The following is a 20,505-nucleotide window of genomic DNA, read 5'->3' as shown; positions in this document are numbered from 1 at the left end:
CAATACGTGCTATACATTTAAGCAGAAGTACTCTTTACCGACTACCGCGCGTGTATATTCTTAAAATATAATTTAAAAAAAAAATTAGAATTGAAGAGAAATAACCATTTTACAATAGCAACTATAATATATACGTTGAGCGTTGAGCTGCTGGAAGTAGCTACCTATACAAATTACAAATTACAAACAATTACTATAATAACAATTAACTGCAATCATCAGCATTTTATGGGTTGTCTACAATAAACGAAAAAATATCTTTCTGTGTAAATAATTTATGTAATTTCTCATATTACAATAATTAAAGTACTGGCAGTTTTTGTCCATCAACCGTCGATGGCGATACAGTACAGCTCATACTTGTTAATGATTGTCTGTCATCGTCATCGTCACCATTACAATTGATCTGCTCGATCGCCAAGTATTCAGCCAGCAGCGATTCAATCTGTTCAAATGCAACTCGGAATTCATCTAAATCTATCCCCTCTTCGGTGTACTTGTGCAATAGCTTCCGTTTTGCCAACATTGACTTAAATCGCTGGCAGTACCGTTCAAATACGTCGCGCACCGCTGTTGTATTGGCCACTACAGTGCCACTATTCTCGAGTCCGTGAGACGGTACACCGTAACTGGCAGTTTTGAGGTTGTCCGGTAACCAACAACGTTCTGGGTCAGACATCCATCCCGTAGCCGGCTGCAATGGTACGCCGCCACTGCTGTCGGTCTCTAAGCTTCTGCCCCTAAACGTCATGACGGCAGCCATTACGACAGCCTCGATGGTGTCGGCGTCGATGCAACGCCGTTGCAGCCGCACTGCTCCGAACAGTTGCGTGGCCAGCTCGGGAATGGTGTACACGCACGCATCCGTTTGACCACGGAATGTGAGCGGTGCAAATTCCGGCAGAAAAAAGTGCAGTCTCGGATAAGGCACTATGTTGGCGGTGCACTTTCTCATGTCGGCGTTCAACCTACCGGAGAACCGGAGTCCAGTCGTCGTTCCAGACATGATCTGCGACACCAGGTGGTTGAGATCAGCGTACGCAGGAACGGCTGTTGCATATTTTCCACTACTACCACTACTACAGCATGTGTCAAATAGCGCCCGATTGTCTAATATATATGTCGCGTGCGCGTCGCCCACCAACCGGGCCGCAGACAGCAACACGTTGTACGACTCAGTAGGCTCGTCCGACACGGTCGTCCACGGTGCTACACTGTACGTGTGAGCCACCTGGTTTGGATACAACACTCGGACGTTGTCCAGCACTCGTCCACCTAGACCGGACCCAGTTCCTCCGCCCATCGAATGTACCAACTGGAACCCTTGGAGCCGATCGCATCGCTCCGCTTCCGACTGGACAGCGTCCACAACGAGACTTGATATTTCACTGCTATCATAATAGCCCCTGGCCCAATTACTTCCGGTTCTGCCATGCCCTCCCACAAAGTTTTGTTTTCTGTATGCGTTACCACAACACGGTCGCCCACCGATCGTGTTTAATAACGTCGAATCTGAGTCCACGAGCACCGCCCGAGGCACATAAATTCCACCTATACCAATCTATATATTAATACTAAAGCAAGATTTACCCAATTATTATGTTGGTAAAAAGTCATTATTAGTCAATGTCCACGTAAATATACACTAATAGTTGTCAAACTATAGAATTGAAAATATAGAGTAGCTAATACTATATGTAACTATTAGAAAGCCGTTTTTCAGCTATAAAGTATACAGGGTGATTCTTTTATCATTAATCATTCATTATTTCAATGTTTATTTTTTCATTTTTTTTTTTCAAAATTTTCAGGTTAATGATTTTCTAAAACTATATAACATTTCTATTTTTTTCATATTTATAATAGTGAAATCACTATCAGCTTTTAATTTGCAAATGATAACCTATATATTTAAAATGTCATAAAATAGTAGGGCTATTTTTTTTATGAATTTTAACGTTAGTGAGTTATAGCTACTCAAAGTTTGGTGGTTTGAGGTTTTTAGGTGTTTGTCAATGTCTTACAGATTATTACGACTGTGAGGCGTTGGCAATTACAAGTACGAAGTTTATCAGTGCGTCGATAGGTTAGGTTAGGTTATTGACAAGGACTATTATATAAAAACCAAAAATCACCCAACTTTGAAAAGCTATATCTCCCTAAAAAATTAACGAAAAATAATAATTTGAACGTTAAAATTCATAAAAAAATAGCCCTATTAATTTAGTACAATTTAAATATAGATTGCTATTTGAAAATCAAAAGTTGATAGTGGTTTCACTATTAAACAAAAAATGAAAAAGTCAATACTTGACAAAATAATGAATGTTTAATAATAAAAGAATCACTGCTTGTATAGAAAAAACTTGACATGCCAACAAGACTATTTTAAATTTTTAAACCATTTAACATTGTCTATGTAACACCTACACAAGAGGGCGATTTCCGTTACTTTCCACTATCTTTTTTGTTTTTGTTCATCTCATTAAATAATTTATGAAACTTTAAGTTAGGTACACGTTGATTTTCAACACTTTTTTTTTAATGAATATATATTTTAAAGTGTTTAAAATTATTAAGTATTTGAAAATACTACAGAATAAAATTATTAAAAAATAACATTAGGTAATCGTTCTATTTTTTAAAGATTTTAAAAAGTATTAAAAAATCTAACTAATATAATTTTGTTTGGTCTTATTATTACTTACTAATGGCAATAGTCTATTGTTATAGTTGAGTTTAAAAATGACTATACAAATTTCAAATAAAGATGAGTTCACATAAACCCATTTAAATTCGGGATAACAATATAAGCTAAGCATGACACAAAATCCACTTGGAATATCGCTTATGATATTTTGAACATTGTTACAACAATTATTGAAAGTATTTGCTATAAAGATGATAAAATAATAAATCATAAATAATATGAAATAGCTTTAAAATCAATGCTATTACTAACTTAGCCTATAGTTTTAAAACCTACCCCCTCGGGTACTCATCTATATTTCACCCTACATGGCTACACTACTACATGCTAGTAGGTACAAATTCATAATATTATATAGGTATACCATTATACCAATAACCGCCTGCTTCACACAAGTCAGTGTGAACTTGAGTCTCGGGACTCAAAAAACTACCTCCGCAACTCCAAAGATTGGCTTCAATGATATTGTTAATTGTTTTAAATATTTAACTCTATACCACTTTAACTTGTACAGTATTTTTACCTTGGGATTCATCATAATATACATTTATGTGCTCTAACTGCTCATCCGTAGTATAACTGGTAACTTTCCCTTCCTCGTCAAGTCCATGTTCATTAGATATGGTTTTCCAAAACTATAAAAGTTTATAAAGTCATAGCAAACATTACTTGTGATTATTTAATGCCAAGTGTCAACTAGTCAATATAAAAACAAAACAATGGTCTGCTGCAGTTCCACAGATTGTTACAATTTACAATAGGTAACTCAAATACAAATCAAAATCGAACCACATATTATTATTATTATATATATATATATATAGTATATAGTGACTAGTAGGTAGAACTAGATCGTTCAAAAATAAACTTTATATTATACAGACAAATATTATCATACAATTGTGAAATCAAATTATTTACCTATACCTATATTTCATGTTACAACAATGAACACTGAACAAGTATACATTATGTAGGCATAGTATACATGTATAGGTATAGAATTATTTTTGTTTAATACAGTGTCCCATAAGGATTGACCCATTGCGATGGGGTTTTATCGATTCCGCCGTTTTAATATCAATTCCGCCGGCTATCGATTCCACCCGATATTTGTTTATATTGATTCCGCCGAGCTTTTTTATTTATTGATTCTGTCGAATATTATTTTGTTTATATTGATTTCACTGACTGTATTTTTTTTTAATCAATAGTATAGATATAAGATACACCCAGTTTACCATAATTTTTTTAAATTTGATTTATTTTTTAGAATGGTGCTTAGTGCTTTGATGCCAGTTTTATCTTTTATATACTTCAATCTATCAATTTTTTTATTTAAATAGTCTTCAAAAATTGTTCCTACATATTATTTTTTTTTTTTCATAATTTTTTTTTTTACTTATTTTATTATTATCGAGCCCTCTTATATATTATATATGTATCAGTTTGAATTTTTAAATTTAATACATACGAAAACAAAAATATATTAGGATGTGCTTTGTTGAATTGAATATTAAGTTTCGAATGAAACGATTCGCAACTGTTTGTAATTCGTTCGGAAGAAATTGAAGAAGATGCCCACATTTTTTGATTAAATTTCAATCAATATAATTATCACATATAAAATCGCAGTTTTTTTTTAACGAATTGAAAATTAATTTTATATTAATTTAACCCTTTTATATTTTGTTTTTATTAATATAAATAATTTACGGAATCAATAGATATTTAAGATTTTTACAGGTAAAAAGATCATTTCGGCGCAATCGATATACATTATTGCGATATCTCCAAAAATAATAAATATATCATAATTCTGGTTTTTTAATAAGATTTACAAGGACAAGAACTGCAAATATTTCATGTTTAATTAATGCTTTGGTAAAAAAGTTAAAAAATATATTTTTTTATTTAATTATTTTCAAAAAAAAATGAAGATAGCCATTTTGTAGAATTCATTTTTCTGAAAATATTGACATTTCAACATTTTAATTTCATTAATCTCCTGATATTTTTTCTAGTTTTGAAAAACACTGAAAGCGTTCGCCAGTTTTACGAGTACGTGTGCCAAATGTTTGATACATTGATACCACTATCGTATTAAATAATTCGCTGTTTTTTTATTTTTATTTTGTGTAAATTGCAGTTAAGTACGTACCTAAATTCGTAAATATATAGTTAAATAATTATGTATCTATTTAAGTTGAGTAAAAATTATCGATGAATAACGAATTTTTCGTTTAATTAACCCTAAATTATGAGAATGGCAATATTTTTGTTGCTAAATAAATAATAAAATAATTTATTTAATCTGTAATGGTGTTATAAGTGTCCCACTTAAATTATTCAATATTAACCATAACGTCCATAACTATAAATAACATAAATTAAAATTTTATCACTATGATGAATTTATGAGCGAAGACAAATTAAAAGAACTTAAATCAAAATTAAACTGGTGACAGAAAAAAAAATAATAAAAATTATACATGAAAATGTATATTAATATAATAATAAAATGTTAAAATGTTAAATTGTTCGTAATAAATAATAATAACAATAATTTTTTTGTGGCCCCAGTAATACTTTAAGTTTGACACAGTTTGATGGCCAAAACCTTAACAAACCTTAAAAATTCTTAAGATATATGTATATTATACGGTATGTAAATTAATTAAAAAGTCAATAGCTTTTATTCGAAAAATAATGCTGATATTGTTGTGCAATTTTTTTCAATGTAATATAATAATATATGACTAATAACCTAACCTAACTTACCTATTATAATGGTCAAAAATAAAAAGAATAAAAAAAAGCACTTAAATGTTTTTTGAAAATTTAATAGTAGTTATTTATATCCAATATAGATAAAAAACAAATTTGGATCCGGTTGAATTTTCAATGAATGAAAGAAACTTCTATTTCAAATATACAGAATAATATTATGGTAAAATTATATAGTTTTGGTAACAAGTAGGTAATCTAAATAAAAAATAGGTACAATATTCATGTAAATTGTATTAGATTCTGAATGTATTGATTTTACAATGATGTTTTTTTTTTTGTGTCTTATCACGATTTGGAGTAGAAATGATGCTTTGATTTTTACTTCAGCCCCTCTTTGAAAAGGAAAATTCATTTAGTTGGTACTTTGGGGGTCAAAAGTAAAAAATTTTCAGTAGTTTTCAAAGCGTCAGGAAATCCCTAAAAATGGGAATTTTTATGCATAATCAGTTTTTGACAAAATTGACTCAAAAAAACTCAAAAACGAATCATTGTATAATTGTAAATATTTGAAATTTTCACCAAATGTTTATATTAGCGTTATATCTATTTATGATTACTTTTTCTAAATATTTTGACCTTTTTTAAGCTATTTATAGACAATTTAAATTTTCGATTTTTCTAAGTTTTTTTTTTTGAAATTACTATAAAAAAAAAATTGGCTATCCAAAAAATCTTTAAAATGTAATACAAGGTTTATAATAAGTTATAATTATCGTAGTAAAAAAAAATTAAAAATCGTTAGTCACAATTTTTGTTTATAAGCATTTAAAGTTCAAATGTTTACGAAATATGTCAAAATCGCGAAAATTTGCAAGGAATTTTGAAGTTGAAAATTCATAAAGTTTTTACAATTTATATATAAAGTTAAAATACCCAATACAAGGTTATCCATAAGTTTTCTTTCAAGTAATCGAAAAAAAAAATTCTAGCTTCAATATAGAAAAAATTTAATGAGCGTAAGAAATTTATTTTTTTACGAAATCGAGTGGTTACTGGTTAGGTTATGATACCTGTCATTGCATTCAAATTTAACACATCCATTAAGGTGACCTACTCTCCATCTTTAATATACAGCAGAGCGATATCCACTTGTCCACCTTTTTAATATTTGTTTTTATAATATTATTCAATATATAATACCACTATACGTCTATACACTGGCACACTGCTAATTATATCCAAGTTAATTTTAACTCCATTGTGGTCTAAATCAAATATAGCCTTACCACTATTATCTAAAAAAACGATTAAATATAATAAGTATTTAAATTATAATTGTCCTAAAAAAATTTTAAAGTACCTACCTAAATTAGGTATTTAGGGCTTTAAATTAAATATCCCTTGTGAGCCCCATAATTATTAAAACCCTGTTGCGTCGCAACTGGTTTGGTTTCCTTGGCTAATTTGCTGAGCGTAGACGTTATCAGGGAATTCGTTTTTGGATGGTTTATTATGAGTTAATTGTTAATAATGTAAATAATGTAATATATTGATTATTGACTCTCCTGAATTAACTATTTACCTATACTGTCCTTAATTTCATTCACACTTCTCCCGAGCTTCGTCATGCTCCTTTTTATGTTCCCTTTACATCAACCAACTTTCTTAAAAATGAGCCTACCAGACATCCAGACATATGATGTCCAATGCCAATGTAGATCCTTAATTTCTTTTGAATATTTTTAAATATTAATATTATAAGTTAATAACCTTCTAGCTATTAGAATATTTTTGTCATTGTTTATATAATTAATGTATGTATATATTGTATAATGTAAATGTAATGTACTAATGTATATATATATATATATATATATATATATATATATATATGTTCAAAAAGGTTTATCCCGTATATTTAATAAAAATAAAATTGTAATAATACTTATAATAATATTGATTATACCTACTCTAGTTATTAATATACTGATATACTAATATGAATCATTAATGTTACCATTGTTAACTATTGGCTATTACGTTAAATAATATAATTCTATCAGTATATACGTAACGCAAGTCCGTAATTGACTTAATTTAACAATAGGTAGGTAGTCTTAATTTTTATTTTATTTCGACTTATTATTAATTCAATAAAATAAAATTTACTATTCCGAATACATAAAAATAGTATTTATTTATTATAAAAATAAATAAAAAATATCTTACATTAAGTATCAACAAGTTGTGTGTTCTTTATAATTTATTGAATTAACTAATTAGTTATCAAAGCGTGAAAACCATACAAATTTACCACAATATTATGCTGTTTTTTTTTAAATAGAAATTTCTTTCGTTCATTAAAAATTCAACTGATTTAAAAATTGTTTTTTCTCCATATTACAAATAAATAACTCTTCTAATTGTCAATTTTCGAATTTTCAAAAAAAAGTTTAAATAGTTTTTTATATTTTTTTTTACTTTTGGCCATTGTAAAAGGTAGGCTATTAGTCATTTATTACATTGAAAAATTCTACACTACAATGTCTGCATTATTTTTTGAATAACAGCTACTGACTTTCCAATTACCTAATTTACATACTGTATACAATAAATATAAAGAATATTATTTCGATAAAAATACATTTTATGTTTATACGACACACATACGTTGTCTCCAATCCGATTGCCACAACGACCCACTTGAATTTGCAGTATTTCTCCCATGTCTATGATCACCACCACTAGCGAATATAGCTGTTGAGCTATTCTAGAATGTTACGAATCTCAATTACATCACTTTATTTTCGATTGTTTTAAAATAAACAATTGATGTCTTCCAATCGTATACACACGATAATAACGTGGCAACTAGGCAGCAGATGAGTAGATACTAAGCAACAAGTCTGAAGTCAAAAAGTCCGCAAATCACAAATATAAATGCGTAAGTTCGTATTATGACGTCGTGCTCAAATCATATTTAAACATCGAAACTTAATCGATTTTTTGTAATAATAGCATTTGTGTAGATTATATTATCCAATTAGATATGATTTGCGTTTTTAACTAAGCTATTTGTGTATGAATATATTTTATATGTATGTATTTTGTGTACGTAAATTGCAAGTATGCTACATACGGAGACACGTAGTAGACAGTAGTGACTAGTAAGTAAAATAAAGGACATTAAATATTATGGTTTTTGGTTAAACTAAATAACCATAGGAATTAACCATTACTCAATGGTCTTCAAGAATGGCCAATGACCATATTATATGACAGTGGAGCTTCCTTTGATTTTTTTAAAAATTTTATTCAAAGTTATAACATCCATAAGGGGTAGTGAGTATAGTTATTATGTTTAAAAAGAGTAGGCATACATCGTAACATGGATATAAATAATAAATGTTTAATAAGAGAAAAAATAAAGATAAGTATAAATACAAAAATATTATGTAAATTAACTAATAATATTTATTATTATATTTTTTATTTTAAGATGAGAATGACCTGCCTAATAATTATATGTCACACAAAATAATTTAAAAATTATCAATCCAAGAAAATGCTAATATAAAATATTTGATGGAAATTTCAAGCCCATGCTTTTATTAATTTTGATTACTTTTTTTTCTTTGTGCATCCTAAGTATTTCGAAGTGATGAGAAATATTTTAACTTTTTTCCCCTTTCCTCCCACCTAGCTGCTAGATACTTAGATCCAATTTAAAAGACCATAGATTACCATAAAAACTTACTAAATAGGTGAATATGGCCTAGTATTATTAAAGATTAAAATTTGGGTAAATTAATCATCATGCAAAAATTAAATCACACTTTTATACAATATTTTGTTCAAGTTCAAAATAGTCACATATCGATTTTTAGAAATATATTATTTAAATTTTAAATTTTTTATTTGTTTTCTTTAGTTACAAAACCTAAACTAAAAAATACAAAAATATAGTAAATAAAAAAAATTATATAGTCGTATCAATATTGCGACATATGTGAATTATGTTAAATTATAATTTATAATAAGTGTATACTGTTAATATAAACTTAATTTTATTTATTTATTGATCAACTAAAAATAAATAATAATATTATTCATGTTACATTGGCATGGGGTATGAAAATAATGGTAACTGGTAAAAATATCTCTAAAAAATTTTATCTCCTACAAAATACAAGTATTTTACCTTTACAAAATATCTATTTAATTATAATAATAACAATATATTATATCACAGTCGTTATTAGCCAATATTTTAAAAATATAATGAATTTTCATATTCTAAATTAGTAACGGAAAATTTTATTTTTTCTTATATTTTTTAAAATATATTTTGTATAGGAGAAATATTTTTTCAGGATATATATTTTATTGGAGATTTTTAGACCTGGAACCAAAAATAATAGATCAAACAAGTAGCAATTGATTCATGCGTTTTTAAGTTTAAAATTTTCATATAATATTATATTTTAATAAAAATATATCACATTGGTAACTATTTATCAAAATTAAGAATGTCTTAATAAACATTTAGTTTTTACTTATAGGTATAAGTAAAATTAAAAATTTTGTAATTACTGATTAATGATTATACATATTATGACAAACCACTCTAAGTCTACTTATTTAAAAAGTTAATAATCTTCAAATGCTATATCATGCTTAAAATAAATGTAAGCTTTAACATTTCTAAACTATTCAACAAGTGATTAAAATAAAAAATATAAGATGAAATTTACTTAAAAAATTAAATTTGTATTTGTTTTTTATTTCAATAGGAGAATTGAATACATTTTTGGAATCGGAATAATATTAATTGAAAAAATTACATATTAAAGAAGTTCTGAAATTTTCAAATAATTATATTTATTCAATAAGTCTTAAGAGCAAGCACCAAAAAAATATGTTATGTGTTCATAAAATATGGAAATCTAGTTTAAATATATTAGTAAATACTAAATATTAAACATGTTACATGTATTAAAAAATTTGTTTGAACTAAAATTGGAAAATAGGTAAAAAAAAAAATACAAAATAACTATTAAAAACACAATAATAAGAATTAACTTTGTTCAAGACCTAAGAACTATAATATGTTTAATGAAAATAATTTTAGAACTATCCAGATTAAAGTTATTATGTTTATGATAAAATTAGAGGCATAATACTTAGTAGTATCTACAAATATTTTATTTTTTTCTATATATTGTATTGTCATAAAGGAACATGATTTAGAATAGATGATAAAAAAAATTACAATAATAATAAATCTATATAATATACAGTGGTTCACTAAAGGTGCCCAGCTTTTTCTATAATATTTTTAGTGCAGTTTTGAAAAATAATTTTGTATAAGCATTAAGCAAATTATATTGTACTAAAAAATTAAAATAAATAATAAATTAAAAGAGAAGTTTCTAGTTTTTAATAAATTCATTGCTATTTTAAATGTAAATTTTTTTTTAATAATATAATTAATTCCTTAAACTTTGGATTAATGAAACACATACTTTTCTATTAAAAAAAAGAACTGGAAAATACATAGGTAGTTTAATGTTAATATTTACTATGTACATATCCATGTAAAGCATATTTTAAATTTAATTTGTTGAAAATAAAATTAAACTGCTGTGAAATAAATTTCTCTGATTTATAATTGTTTTTAACCCTTGTATTTCGTGTAAATAGAGCACTATTTTTTTTATAATAACTGTACATTTTTGATTTAGAATACAGGTTGACTAACAATATTATTTAAAATATTTGAAAAGTAAAAATATGTTATTATAAATATATTTTCATAGAAAAAATATATAGCTGTTGAGGATGCACAGAAGATGTAAGTTAAATTCTCACAAATAAGAGAAATTGATAGCACAGTAATCACTTTAGTTTCGTGTTTCACAAATAAAGTTCAAAATTATGCATAAAGTACTGTTATATTGAGTGATTAAATTGACGTAAAACACATCTTATTTCAAAAACTATTGTTTTTAAAAACATTTTTTTTTTTTACAATTTTTTTTTTTTAATTAACTATTTCAAAGCAGAATATTTTTTGGAGTACTACAATACATAAAAATTAAATTTCAGATAAGTAGTTTATAAGTTATAAATACTTTAAATTTAGATGAGTGGAATAGTAGTACTAGTATACCTCACAAAATTGTATTCCACTAATTTACTAATTTTAACTTTAAATAACCATAATTATTAGTTATTATAACTAATCAGCTACTTGTCCAAAATATGAATTTTATAGATCAAAATACTCTGAATAATATTTTGCTTCAAAAAATAAAAATAAAAATGTATGTTATCATTCAAAAGAGTAAAAAACTTTAAAATCATAACAATAGAGAGTAGTAAAACTATGATTTTCCAAAAATGTTATTTAGTAACAACTTAAAATAACATAAAAGAAATATTTAGTAATATTTAGAAATAATAAGTGTCTTACATTAAATGAATCATTCAACAAAAGAGTATTCCTGTTAATAAATACATAGTATAACATGTATATATATACTACAAGTTTTATTCAACTAAAAATATTAAAAGGAAAATACAGGCACATATAATTTAGTGAACCATAATCATGTGTTAATATGTACATATATACTAACACACGCATAATACATTAACCTGTATAATATATTGGTCCAAATGGACAGATTTTCTTTATAGTGCTTAACATATAATCACTATCTATGTACGTATACTAAATATAATAATAAACAATACAATATCATGATTATAAAAAAGAATGGTAGAAAATAAATATTATATTTTAATACACAGCAGGCAAATGATTGCAAAATGTTCGCCAAATATTTTAGGCAAGTAGCACACACACGTATGCATGACCGGCCTTCAAGCCAGGCTCACAATATGGCACAGCAACGACAATAATGTTGCCGACTATTGCCAGTTGACGGTGGCGGCGTCACAGGTGCAAAGTAGGCGTGCACATTTATGTTAGGCGAGTGTGTCTAAATGAATACAAGAAATAGTTATAAATTACAAAAAAAAAAAGAATTAAGTTAAATATTAAATTAACAAATTATGCATTAATGTAGTATTATGATAAATTAAAGGCTATATTGTATTTAAGTTCCATGTATTGATTATTTTCACATTAAAATTATAATAAACTAGCTTATATATATATATATAATATAAATTAAGAAAATGTTCACTAACCCTAAGTCGTTTTATTCCATTCCTAGTAATAAGTTGACAGTCATACAACATTATTCTTTGCAAGTTGTGACAATTAATAAGGTGTTCTAGAGATGCATCAGTAATAAGAGGACAGTTGTCCAGTTCAAGTACAGCCAAGTGTTCAGATGCACATGTTGAGGTACTCAAATGTCTAATGCCTTCATCAGTGATTAGTTCACAATGTGATAAACTCTGTTATTAAAAGTATGAATTAAAATTAAAATTAATTGAATACAAATAAATTATCAATAATAGATACCAAATTCTCAAGCCGAGGGCATCCCATTGCTAAATGAAATAGAGTCGAGTCTGTAATAAATACACATTCTTCTAAATCCATTTTTTCCATTAGATGACACGTCTATTAAAAATTATTGGTAGTATAAAATATTTACAAACTGTATTTAGTATTTATCATTACTTTTGATAATGCTAAAAATCCTATATCAGTAAACTGCGAACAACCAGCTACTTCTAAGGTATTTAACTGATAACATTGTTCAGCAAGGGAAACAAGACAGCTATCAGTTAATAAAGAACAGTTTGCAAGACATAAATATTTTAAAGAACTACAGTTGTTGGCTAACTTTATCACAGCTTCGTCTTCAATGTTCTAAAAAAAATTGAATTCAATGATAGTTGAGTTAAATATAAAATTAACAATTCATTATACTTACATTGCAGCCATGCAAATTTATTACTTCTAATTGTGTACAATGTTGTGCTAAACAACTGATTGCTCGTGTTGTCATTCTTGTACAGCCTTTGGATATAAATGATTTCAATTTTGGACAACCATGTGCTAAGGCTTCCACACCTTTATAATTATAAAATATTTTATTTATTTATTAATATGGACAAATGTCCAATTCACAATATATTTGTATAAATAACAATAGTATAATATAATTTAAAAATAATAAGATATAACATAATAAAATATAAATAGATTAATACATAGAATAATAATAATTAATAATAATAAAAATGTTTATTAAAGTAATTGACTATTTCCAGAAGACATTAAAATATTTATTGGGTCGTTTGACATATACTTTTAAGAAGAATCTGGAATATAAAATATATGATTGTTGCGAGTGTAATGTTTGTTAACTTTGAAATTTAATTGACTTAAGAGGACGCCATACCCACATGTGTTGTCTCTGTCTTACTAACGTACATCATAACAAATTTTCGTTCAGTAGAATGCATTTTGTGACGTTAGCTTTAATATTAGAGTAAATTTACCTATTAAAAAATTTAAAGGTAAGAATATTATCTAGACAATGACATATGCTTTTAATGATATTATCATATGTCATTGTCTAGATAATATATAATATTATAATATTCTTACCTTTAAATTTTTTAATAGGTAAATTTACTCTAATATTAAAGCTAACGTCACAAAATGTATTCTACTGAACAAAAATTTGTTATGATGTACGTTAGTAAGACAGAGACAACACATGCAGGTATGGCGTCCTCTTAATAAAAATGAATCATCAATCTCGTTATTTAGTAATTCGGAGAAAAATGTGTTAAATGATAAATTTCTACGTAGTTTTAAAGTTTCTTAGTTTAATAATTTTAAAATATTTTTGTGACCAGAGTGAGGAGTTTTTAGAATATTACATTTATAGCATATAAATCTGAGAACTTCATTTTGCACTTTTTCAAGTTGATCATTATGTCCTACATTGTTGTGTTCCCAAATTAATAGAGCATATTCTAATAAGGAACGGACTAGTGAGGTATAGACACATTTGAGAACAAGTGGATCATGAAAATCGGAACAGTTTCTTTTATCATACCAAATATAGCTAAGGCTTTATTTTTAATCGCCAATAACATGAGCATTGAATAGTAGTTTAGAATCAAATAAAATTCCCAGGTCTTTAACCAAGGGCAAACGATGTAAATTAATGTCACATAAATGATAATTAAAATGAGAGAAATTGTGCTTTTTGGAGTAAATTACAATTTGGCATATATATAAAATAAGAAGAGAACAAAAGGAAAAATATTTACCATTTTCTGTAATACCATCACACCAAGATATATTAACACTAGTCAAATTAGGGCAACCATCAGAAATCGCTTTTAAAGACAAATCAGTCACCATAGAGCATGAACCAATGTCCAATGACAATAGTTTCTTACAATATTGACTTAAGGATTGACTAGTGCTGTAAAAACAAACATTAAAAGACATATCCTTATACATACAGCTATTTTAGTTAATTTAATTTACCTATCTGTAATTCTCTTACATCCATTCAGATTTATATATTCAATATAATTACAACACTGAGCAAGTGTTTTTAGAGAGCCGTCTCCAACTGATTGACATCCACGCAAACTAATTTGCCGCAAAAAACCACCACATCGTCTTGATATATTTTCTATTACTGGACCCTAAAAAATTATATTTTTATAAAAAAATATTTTATACAACTAAGAAAATTATATTTACTTCAACATCAGTTTGAAATTCAAACAAGTCAATTTTTTGCCAATTGCTTCCATCTAATGCTAATATATTCCAAGCACGAGATACTTGAGCACATCGGCATAATGACACAACATCTAGGTATGAAAATATTCTGAAATAAACAATTATATTATCAGTATTTTATTATATTTTGTATATCAAACAAATAACAAATTTAAACTGTACCGTAATAAAAGCTCTTTTGGTAATTTTTTATTTATTTGAGCGTCTTCATCTAAACATGTTTTGGATAACTGAAAAGGAATATTTATTACATGATAAAAAATATATATACATGTAATAGATATAGTAATATTAAAAATGATTTAAGTACAAAATTATAATAATATATGTACCTGAACATAATTATGTTTCATATTTGAAATAGATAAATTATTATGATGTTGCATACTTGATGGCACATCTCTTGTAAGCGTTTCCATGGTCATATATTGTTAAGAATTAATCTGCTAACAATAAACATATAGGAAGGAACAAATTCCATATGAACTTCAAAAATAAAAAATGTTTGACCTTAGAACTAAAAAATAAATTGTTTAGGTACCTAGGTAGGATAATAACAATAATAATATTAAATCAATAGTAATATAAGTACTTATCTAATGTACTCAATGCCTTATCAAAATTTAAGCATTCAATTAACATAAAAGTATAAAACGTAATACAATATTTAAAAATAAATGCTATTATGTAATAAAATAATTTAATAAATTGACCTTACCAAGTCATAAACTTACAGACACTAAAGGTCCAAAGATATAACAATAATAATTGTACAGATTAGAAATATGAACAATGTTAGGTACTACTTATGTATTATTTTGAGTACACAAATAAAATAATAATGAAAATATTATTATACAGTTGTATTATAAACATGAACTATTGCTATTGAATAGAATACTGATTACTAACTGACCTTAGTACCCTATATAGAACTATTGATATTATGGTATAAGGTAAATATTAAATGCTGAAAATTAGATAACAAATGGTTGTTTAAAACAATGAAAGTGATACAAACATTATCTATATTGCGTAGGTATGCACTAATAATACTTATTCTATACGGTATACTTAACTGCTGTAACACTAAAATATCTAATAGATTAATATTAACTGACTGAAGTTATTGATAAGTGATAACAATTGAAACAACAATTAAGTGTTTATTGTTAAATTATGGTTTAATGTAATTCCAATGGTTTTTTTAAATATATTTTATTAAAAAAGATAATGAACTACTAAAATAAATTACACACAAAATATCAACACCACTATGGTACCTATAGTTTTATTAGAGTGCATTAGTACCTATATTACAATCTCTATATTTTGCTTTATTATAATTAATGATAATAATTTATACAAGTGAACATTACATTCAATGATATAAATTTACCTATACATTGTATTATTTTCATACTATATGTCTTAAGTTCACTAGTCCAAGTTGTTTCCTTTGATCAATAAAAAGTTTTAATTAACTATTATGATTTTAACCTAACTTGTTAAAATACTTAATGTAACTTAAAAACTAATCAAAAAAAAATATTTAATAAACAAATTGATTTGAATACTTCTCCTTCTTTGTTAATATAATTTATTTATTCTTAAAAGTAGGTAAATAAAAAAAATAAAATTTGATAAAGCATGAAGTAATGTCAATGTATAAGTAATATTTCATATTTTAATAAATTTTTTAACTGAATAAAAATTGTTGATTAATTTAACACTTGATTTAACAATATTTAACATGTCTACTGAGTTTAGGAAATTTTTTTTTCTCTTACAGAATACCTAGCAGCTAGAAAAAAAGTGTTTTCTTAGTTAATCAAAATATTTATTGATATTAATTAATAGAAAAATATCATTGCAGGTATATGTATATCCAACCAGACCAAAAATATCAAGGTATTGGATGAAAAAACAACATAATATAATTAGTTAATCTATAAATTGACTGAATTGAGTAAATCATATTATAGGTAGAGAAATTTAAGAAGGTTGACTCTAAATATTCATCAAAACTCAAAAAATTCTGAGTAATTAAAATTAAAGTAGTTTTGGCCTTACCAAATTGTACGAAAATTAATCTTGAGCCTTAAGATCAGATTCACAACCAGGGTGATGGGTGCCGCAAAATTATTTGAATTATATTTTTAGTCTATAGGCCAGGGCATAGGGTACCTCCGGATATTAAGAAAATGACTAAGGGTGCTGTGAGTCAAAAAAGGTTGGGAACCTCTGCATTTAGATCATATTGACGAGACCAGACACAACACACTGTTGGAATATGATTGGCCAACTGAGCTTATAGGTACTACACTACCACATTAAAATGTATTAAGTTTTCTTCTCGCATCTATTATCTACTATTGTATACCCAACGTCTTTTAAAACATCATCTCTGATAGTCTGATCACATGCACATATGCACCAGATACATTTACCATTATACATTTGGCCATGATTTGGCCACCTCTGCCCCGATTTCCTTTATTTCTTTATTTAACTCGACTCGACTTATTTGAGTATTATTCCTTTCATCTGACAAACACTTATTGTGTATTTATATTATTGATATCAATTATTATGTTACCCAACACGGTTATTAATTATAATATTATGTTGATTATTAATTACCGGTCACATTTACTCGCTTCAACATTCACCCGATCGTGCGCGACATCAAAGCGACGGTCGTCGTTAAGAATTCGTAGCACAGACGTCGTCTATCGTCGTCGTTATCCTCTTTAATTTTTACGTATTCTCCCACGCGATGGTGGAACGCGACAAAAACCATTGTCCGGGTCGTCCGACCGTTGTTGTTCCACCGCAATCGTCAACGACAAGGCTACCGCGTATTCATGTCGTACCGCCTCCTTTACCGACGTCGTAATCGTAGATTTTCCCACCGTCTTCGATGATTGTTTCCCCTGCCGAACAGGTCATTCCGAAATGTTTACACGTATTGACGTGCACATGATACAAACCGTATTATAATTTATTATATAAGTATAGCCATTTTATTATTATTATTACTATTATTATATTATATTCGTGTGCATATAAAAATATATATGTTAAACTATTAAAAAACCCGATACGCACCAAACTAAGGACGAAGAAATTATAGTTTAAATACCTACGCGTATAATACAACGTTAAAATAACAATAATATACTGCTAATTTACACATGGTCACAAATCAGTAATCACAATATTACAATTCGAATATACGATACAATAATAATAATAATAATATAATATTATACTATTATTATAATAATATAGTATACATTATTAAAGGCACATACATCAACATCATTGATACCATTCCGTAGATCGACTGAAGTACTGAACCACTGAACTATTGAAGTGATAATAATAAATACCAACAACCAACTATAAAAACAATAATATTATATTATAGATACTGCCGCTACTCTACGATACGATAACCTATAAAAGCCACAATTTGAAATACTCAAGTATTCAGATCAACGATGAGCGAACGACTCGGACGAGACGAGTACGGAGTAAATACTAAACAGTAATAACTTAAGTCTAAAGAGTAAAGAGTAAAGACTAAGGTTAAGTCTTATCTATATTTTATGTAATATCACAGTTACAGAATAATATGTGTGTCACTACTCACTGCCAAGACAAAAAAATAAAAATAAATGGTACTATATAATTATTGTTTATTGAAATGGCACTCGATCAGCTGATTGGATTCTTGTTTACCTGTGAACTGAAAACGGAAGTACCTCAAAAAAACATGAAAACGAACCTGCGCATTAACATGCATTTATTTTGTTTACCCAAGATACGAAATAGAGTAATACCGCAGAAAGATGAAATAGATAAAATAAATTCTTTAATATCTATGGGTATTACCGCGCCGTATTTAAGACTTAACCCTTTGAAGCCTTTGAGCCTTTTAGGCTCTCTAGTATATATCATATCGGATATCCATATGACCATATGATCTAAGTATGAAATTCGACGCGGAGGAAAATATCGATCAGCTGTTGTGATCGGATCGACCAAAATTTATAATATAGACTATCGACGGCTATGGTCAAGGTGGATGTAATGGATATATACTATATAGTATACACCTATCGGGCTATCCATCTTGGCTGTGGTCATACCATTGTCCATTACAGAATAGACTTACCATACCGTAGTAATAGTAGTAAGACTAGACAAAGACAGTTGTAGTCAGTATAGTCACTCACTACTCACTACTCATAGCACTCACTAGTAACTAGTCATAAACCAATAGATCATAATAGTAGGAAATTCTTTCTAAATTATCCAATATAATTAATAATGGTATATATTATTCAACACGATGTATCTAAATAAAAAAAAATATTAGTATATTTATTTTAGATTTTGAGTGGAGCAATGAATTTATTGATTATAGTGATTACCTATACGATATGAATTTTTTTTATGAGTGATATATGTATAAGTCATAAACTTATAAACAATCTGAAGTAATAAAAATGCTTCGATTTTCAAATTTGGGTGTGGATTTTGATAAAATATTTTATCTAGTTGGTATTTTAGGGGGGGGGGGGGGGCAAAAATAAAAGATTTCCTGTGTTAATTTTTGCAACTGGAATAAACAAAAACAAAAAAAATTAAGAAAAAACATAATATTTTATGTAAATTCAATTTTTGACAAAATCAATTTTTTTTTTTTTGGTGTAACTCGAAGACTAGTAACCGTTGATACTTACAATGTTCACCAAATTTTATTATTATTTTATATTTAACAGTAATATTTTCAATTTTTTTAGTTTTTTCAATAAATATCGATTAAAAGTTATTCGTTGAGTAGAAATGCTTGTAAATGTAATACAAAGCTCTTCTAAGTTAATAATTTTTCAATTAAAAACATTAAAGGGTAACAATAGATTCGTCGATTATATTGGGTGCATGACAGAACTGCAGGTCTGCAGGAGCCAGGAGGTGTACAGTTCTTTTGAGTCGTCGAGATAACGAAACGAATGATATTTATTGGGGTTTACCCCTTTATGAATTAAACGAAGATGGTGCGAATGTTTTAGGTTTGGTGGTTTTCGGAGTGTTTTATTATTTATGTTGAAAGTGAAGACGCATTCGATAAAATAAATTCCGTGAGCTTGAGCTAATTTCATAATTAAAAATCAGTAAACGCATTTCACATAACGCCACTTGCATCAGGGGCGGATCTGAAGCTTGTTTAAAAGGGGGTGAATAGGAATATTTATATATATCTGTATGACTATATAGTATATTAGTATATAGTATA

The 20,505-nt window shown here is 27.2% G+C and overlaps 2 protein-coding genes across 5 annotated transcripts; both read right to left on the bottom strand.

Annotated features, from left to right (window-relative positions):
- Window positions 1-178: 178 nt before the first annotated feature.
- LOC132920137 (tubulin beta-1 chain-like) lies at window positions 179-11,825 on the bottom strand. The gene is made up of 3 exons (XM_060982291.1): window positions 8,111-11,825; window positions 3,234-3,345; window positions 179-1,551 (listed from the first exon to the last, which is right to left on the bottom strand). Exons 1-3 carry the CDS (start codon window positions 8,165-8,167, stop codon window positions 302-304), a joined length of 1,419 nt encoding a protein of 472 aa, XP_060838274.1. The 5' UTR covers window positions 8,168-11,825; the 3' UTR covers window positions 179-301.
- Window positions 11,826-11,973: 148 nt separating this feature from the next.
- Window positions 11,974-18,830, bottom strand: LOC132920131 (F-box/LRR-repeat protein 20). Of its 4 annotated transcripts, XM_060982275.1 has the most exons (13): window positions 18,660-18,830; window positions 18,515-18,602; window positions 17,841-18,133; window positions 15,530-15,640; window positions 15,360-15,427; window positions 15,156-15,285; window positions 14,934-15,097; window positions 14,711-14,868; window positions 13,357-13,496; window positions 13,101-13,292; window positions 12,939-13,040; window positions 12,659-12,871; window positions 11,974-12,447 (listed from the first exon to the last, which is right to left on the bottom strand). In XM_060982275.1, the coding sequence occupies exons 4-13, from the start codon at window positions 15,620-15,622 to the stop codon at window positions 12,340-12,342; spliced, it is 1,368 nt and encodes a 455-aa protein (XP_060838258.1). In that variant the 5' UTR covers window positions 15,623-15,640; window positions 17,841-18,133; window positions 18,515-18,602; window positions 18,660-18,830; the 3' UTR covers window positions 11,974-12,339. The 4 variants fall into 4 exon arrangements, with proteins under 4 accessions (XP_060838258.1, XP_060838236.1, XP_060838225.1 ...); XM_060982253.1 differs by having other exon boundaries at window positions 15,530-15,643; window positions 18,515-18,830; XM_060982242.1 differs by having other exon boundaries at window positions 18,515-18,830.
- Between the last annotated feature and the right edge of the window lie 1,675 nt (window positions 18,831-20,505).

The sequence above is a fragment of the Rhopalosiphum padi genome, chromosome 1, assembly GCF_020882245.1.
Source record: "Rhopalosiphum padi isolate XX-2018 chromosome 1, ASM2088224v1, whole genome shotgun sequence".
Taxonomy (NCBI): Eukaryota; Metazoa; Arthropoda; class Insecta; order Hemiptera; family Aphididae; genus Rhopalosiphum; species Rhopalosiphum padi.
Note: the sequence above shows the minus strand (reverse complement) of the source record. Positions and strands in the feature narration are given on the sequence as shown.

Bases quoted from the DNA above. Each gene is read 5' to 3' on its own strand.
- LOC132920137 (XM_060982291.1), bottom strand. From the start codon at position 8,167: ATGGGAGAAATACTGCAAATTCAAGTGGGTCGTTGTGGCAATCGGATT. The intron at 3,346-8,110 runs GTATGTGTGTCG...AAACTTTTATAG, and splicing joins GCAATCGGATTGGAGACAAC to TTTTGGAAAACCATATCTAA. The intron at 1,552-3,233 runs GTAAAAATACTG...AGATTGGTATAG, and splicing joins ATATTATGATGAATCCCAAG to GTGGAATTTATGTGCCTCGG.
- LOC132920131 (XM_060982253.1), bottom strand. From the start codon at position 15,622: ATGACCATGGAAACGCTTACAAGAGATGTGCCATCAAGTATGCAACAT. The intron at 14,869-14,933 runs GTAAATTAAATT...TTGTTTTTACAG, and splicing joins TGTAAGAGAATTACAGATAG to CACTAGTCAATCCTTAAGTC. The intron at 12,448-12,658 runs GTTAGTGAACAT...GTATTCATTTAG, and splicing joins ATGGAATAAAACGACTTAGG to ACACACTCGCCTAACATAAA.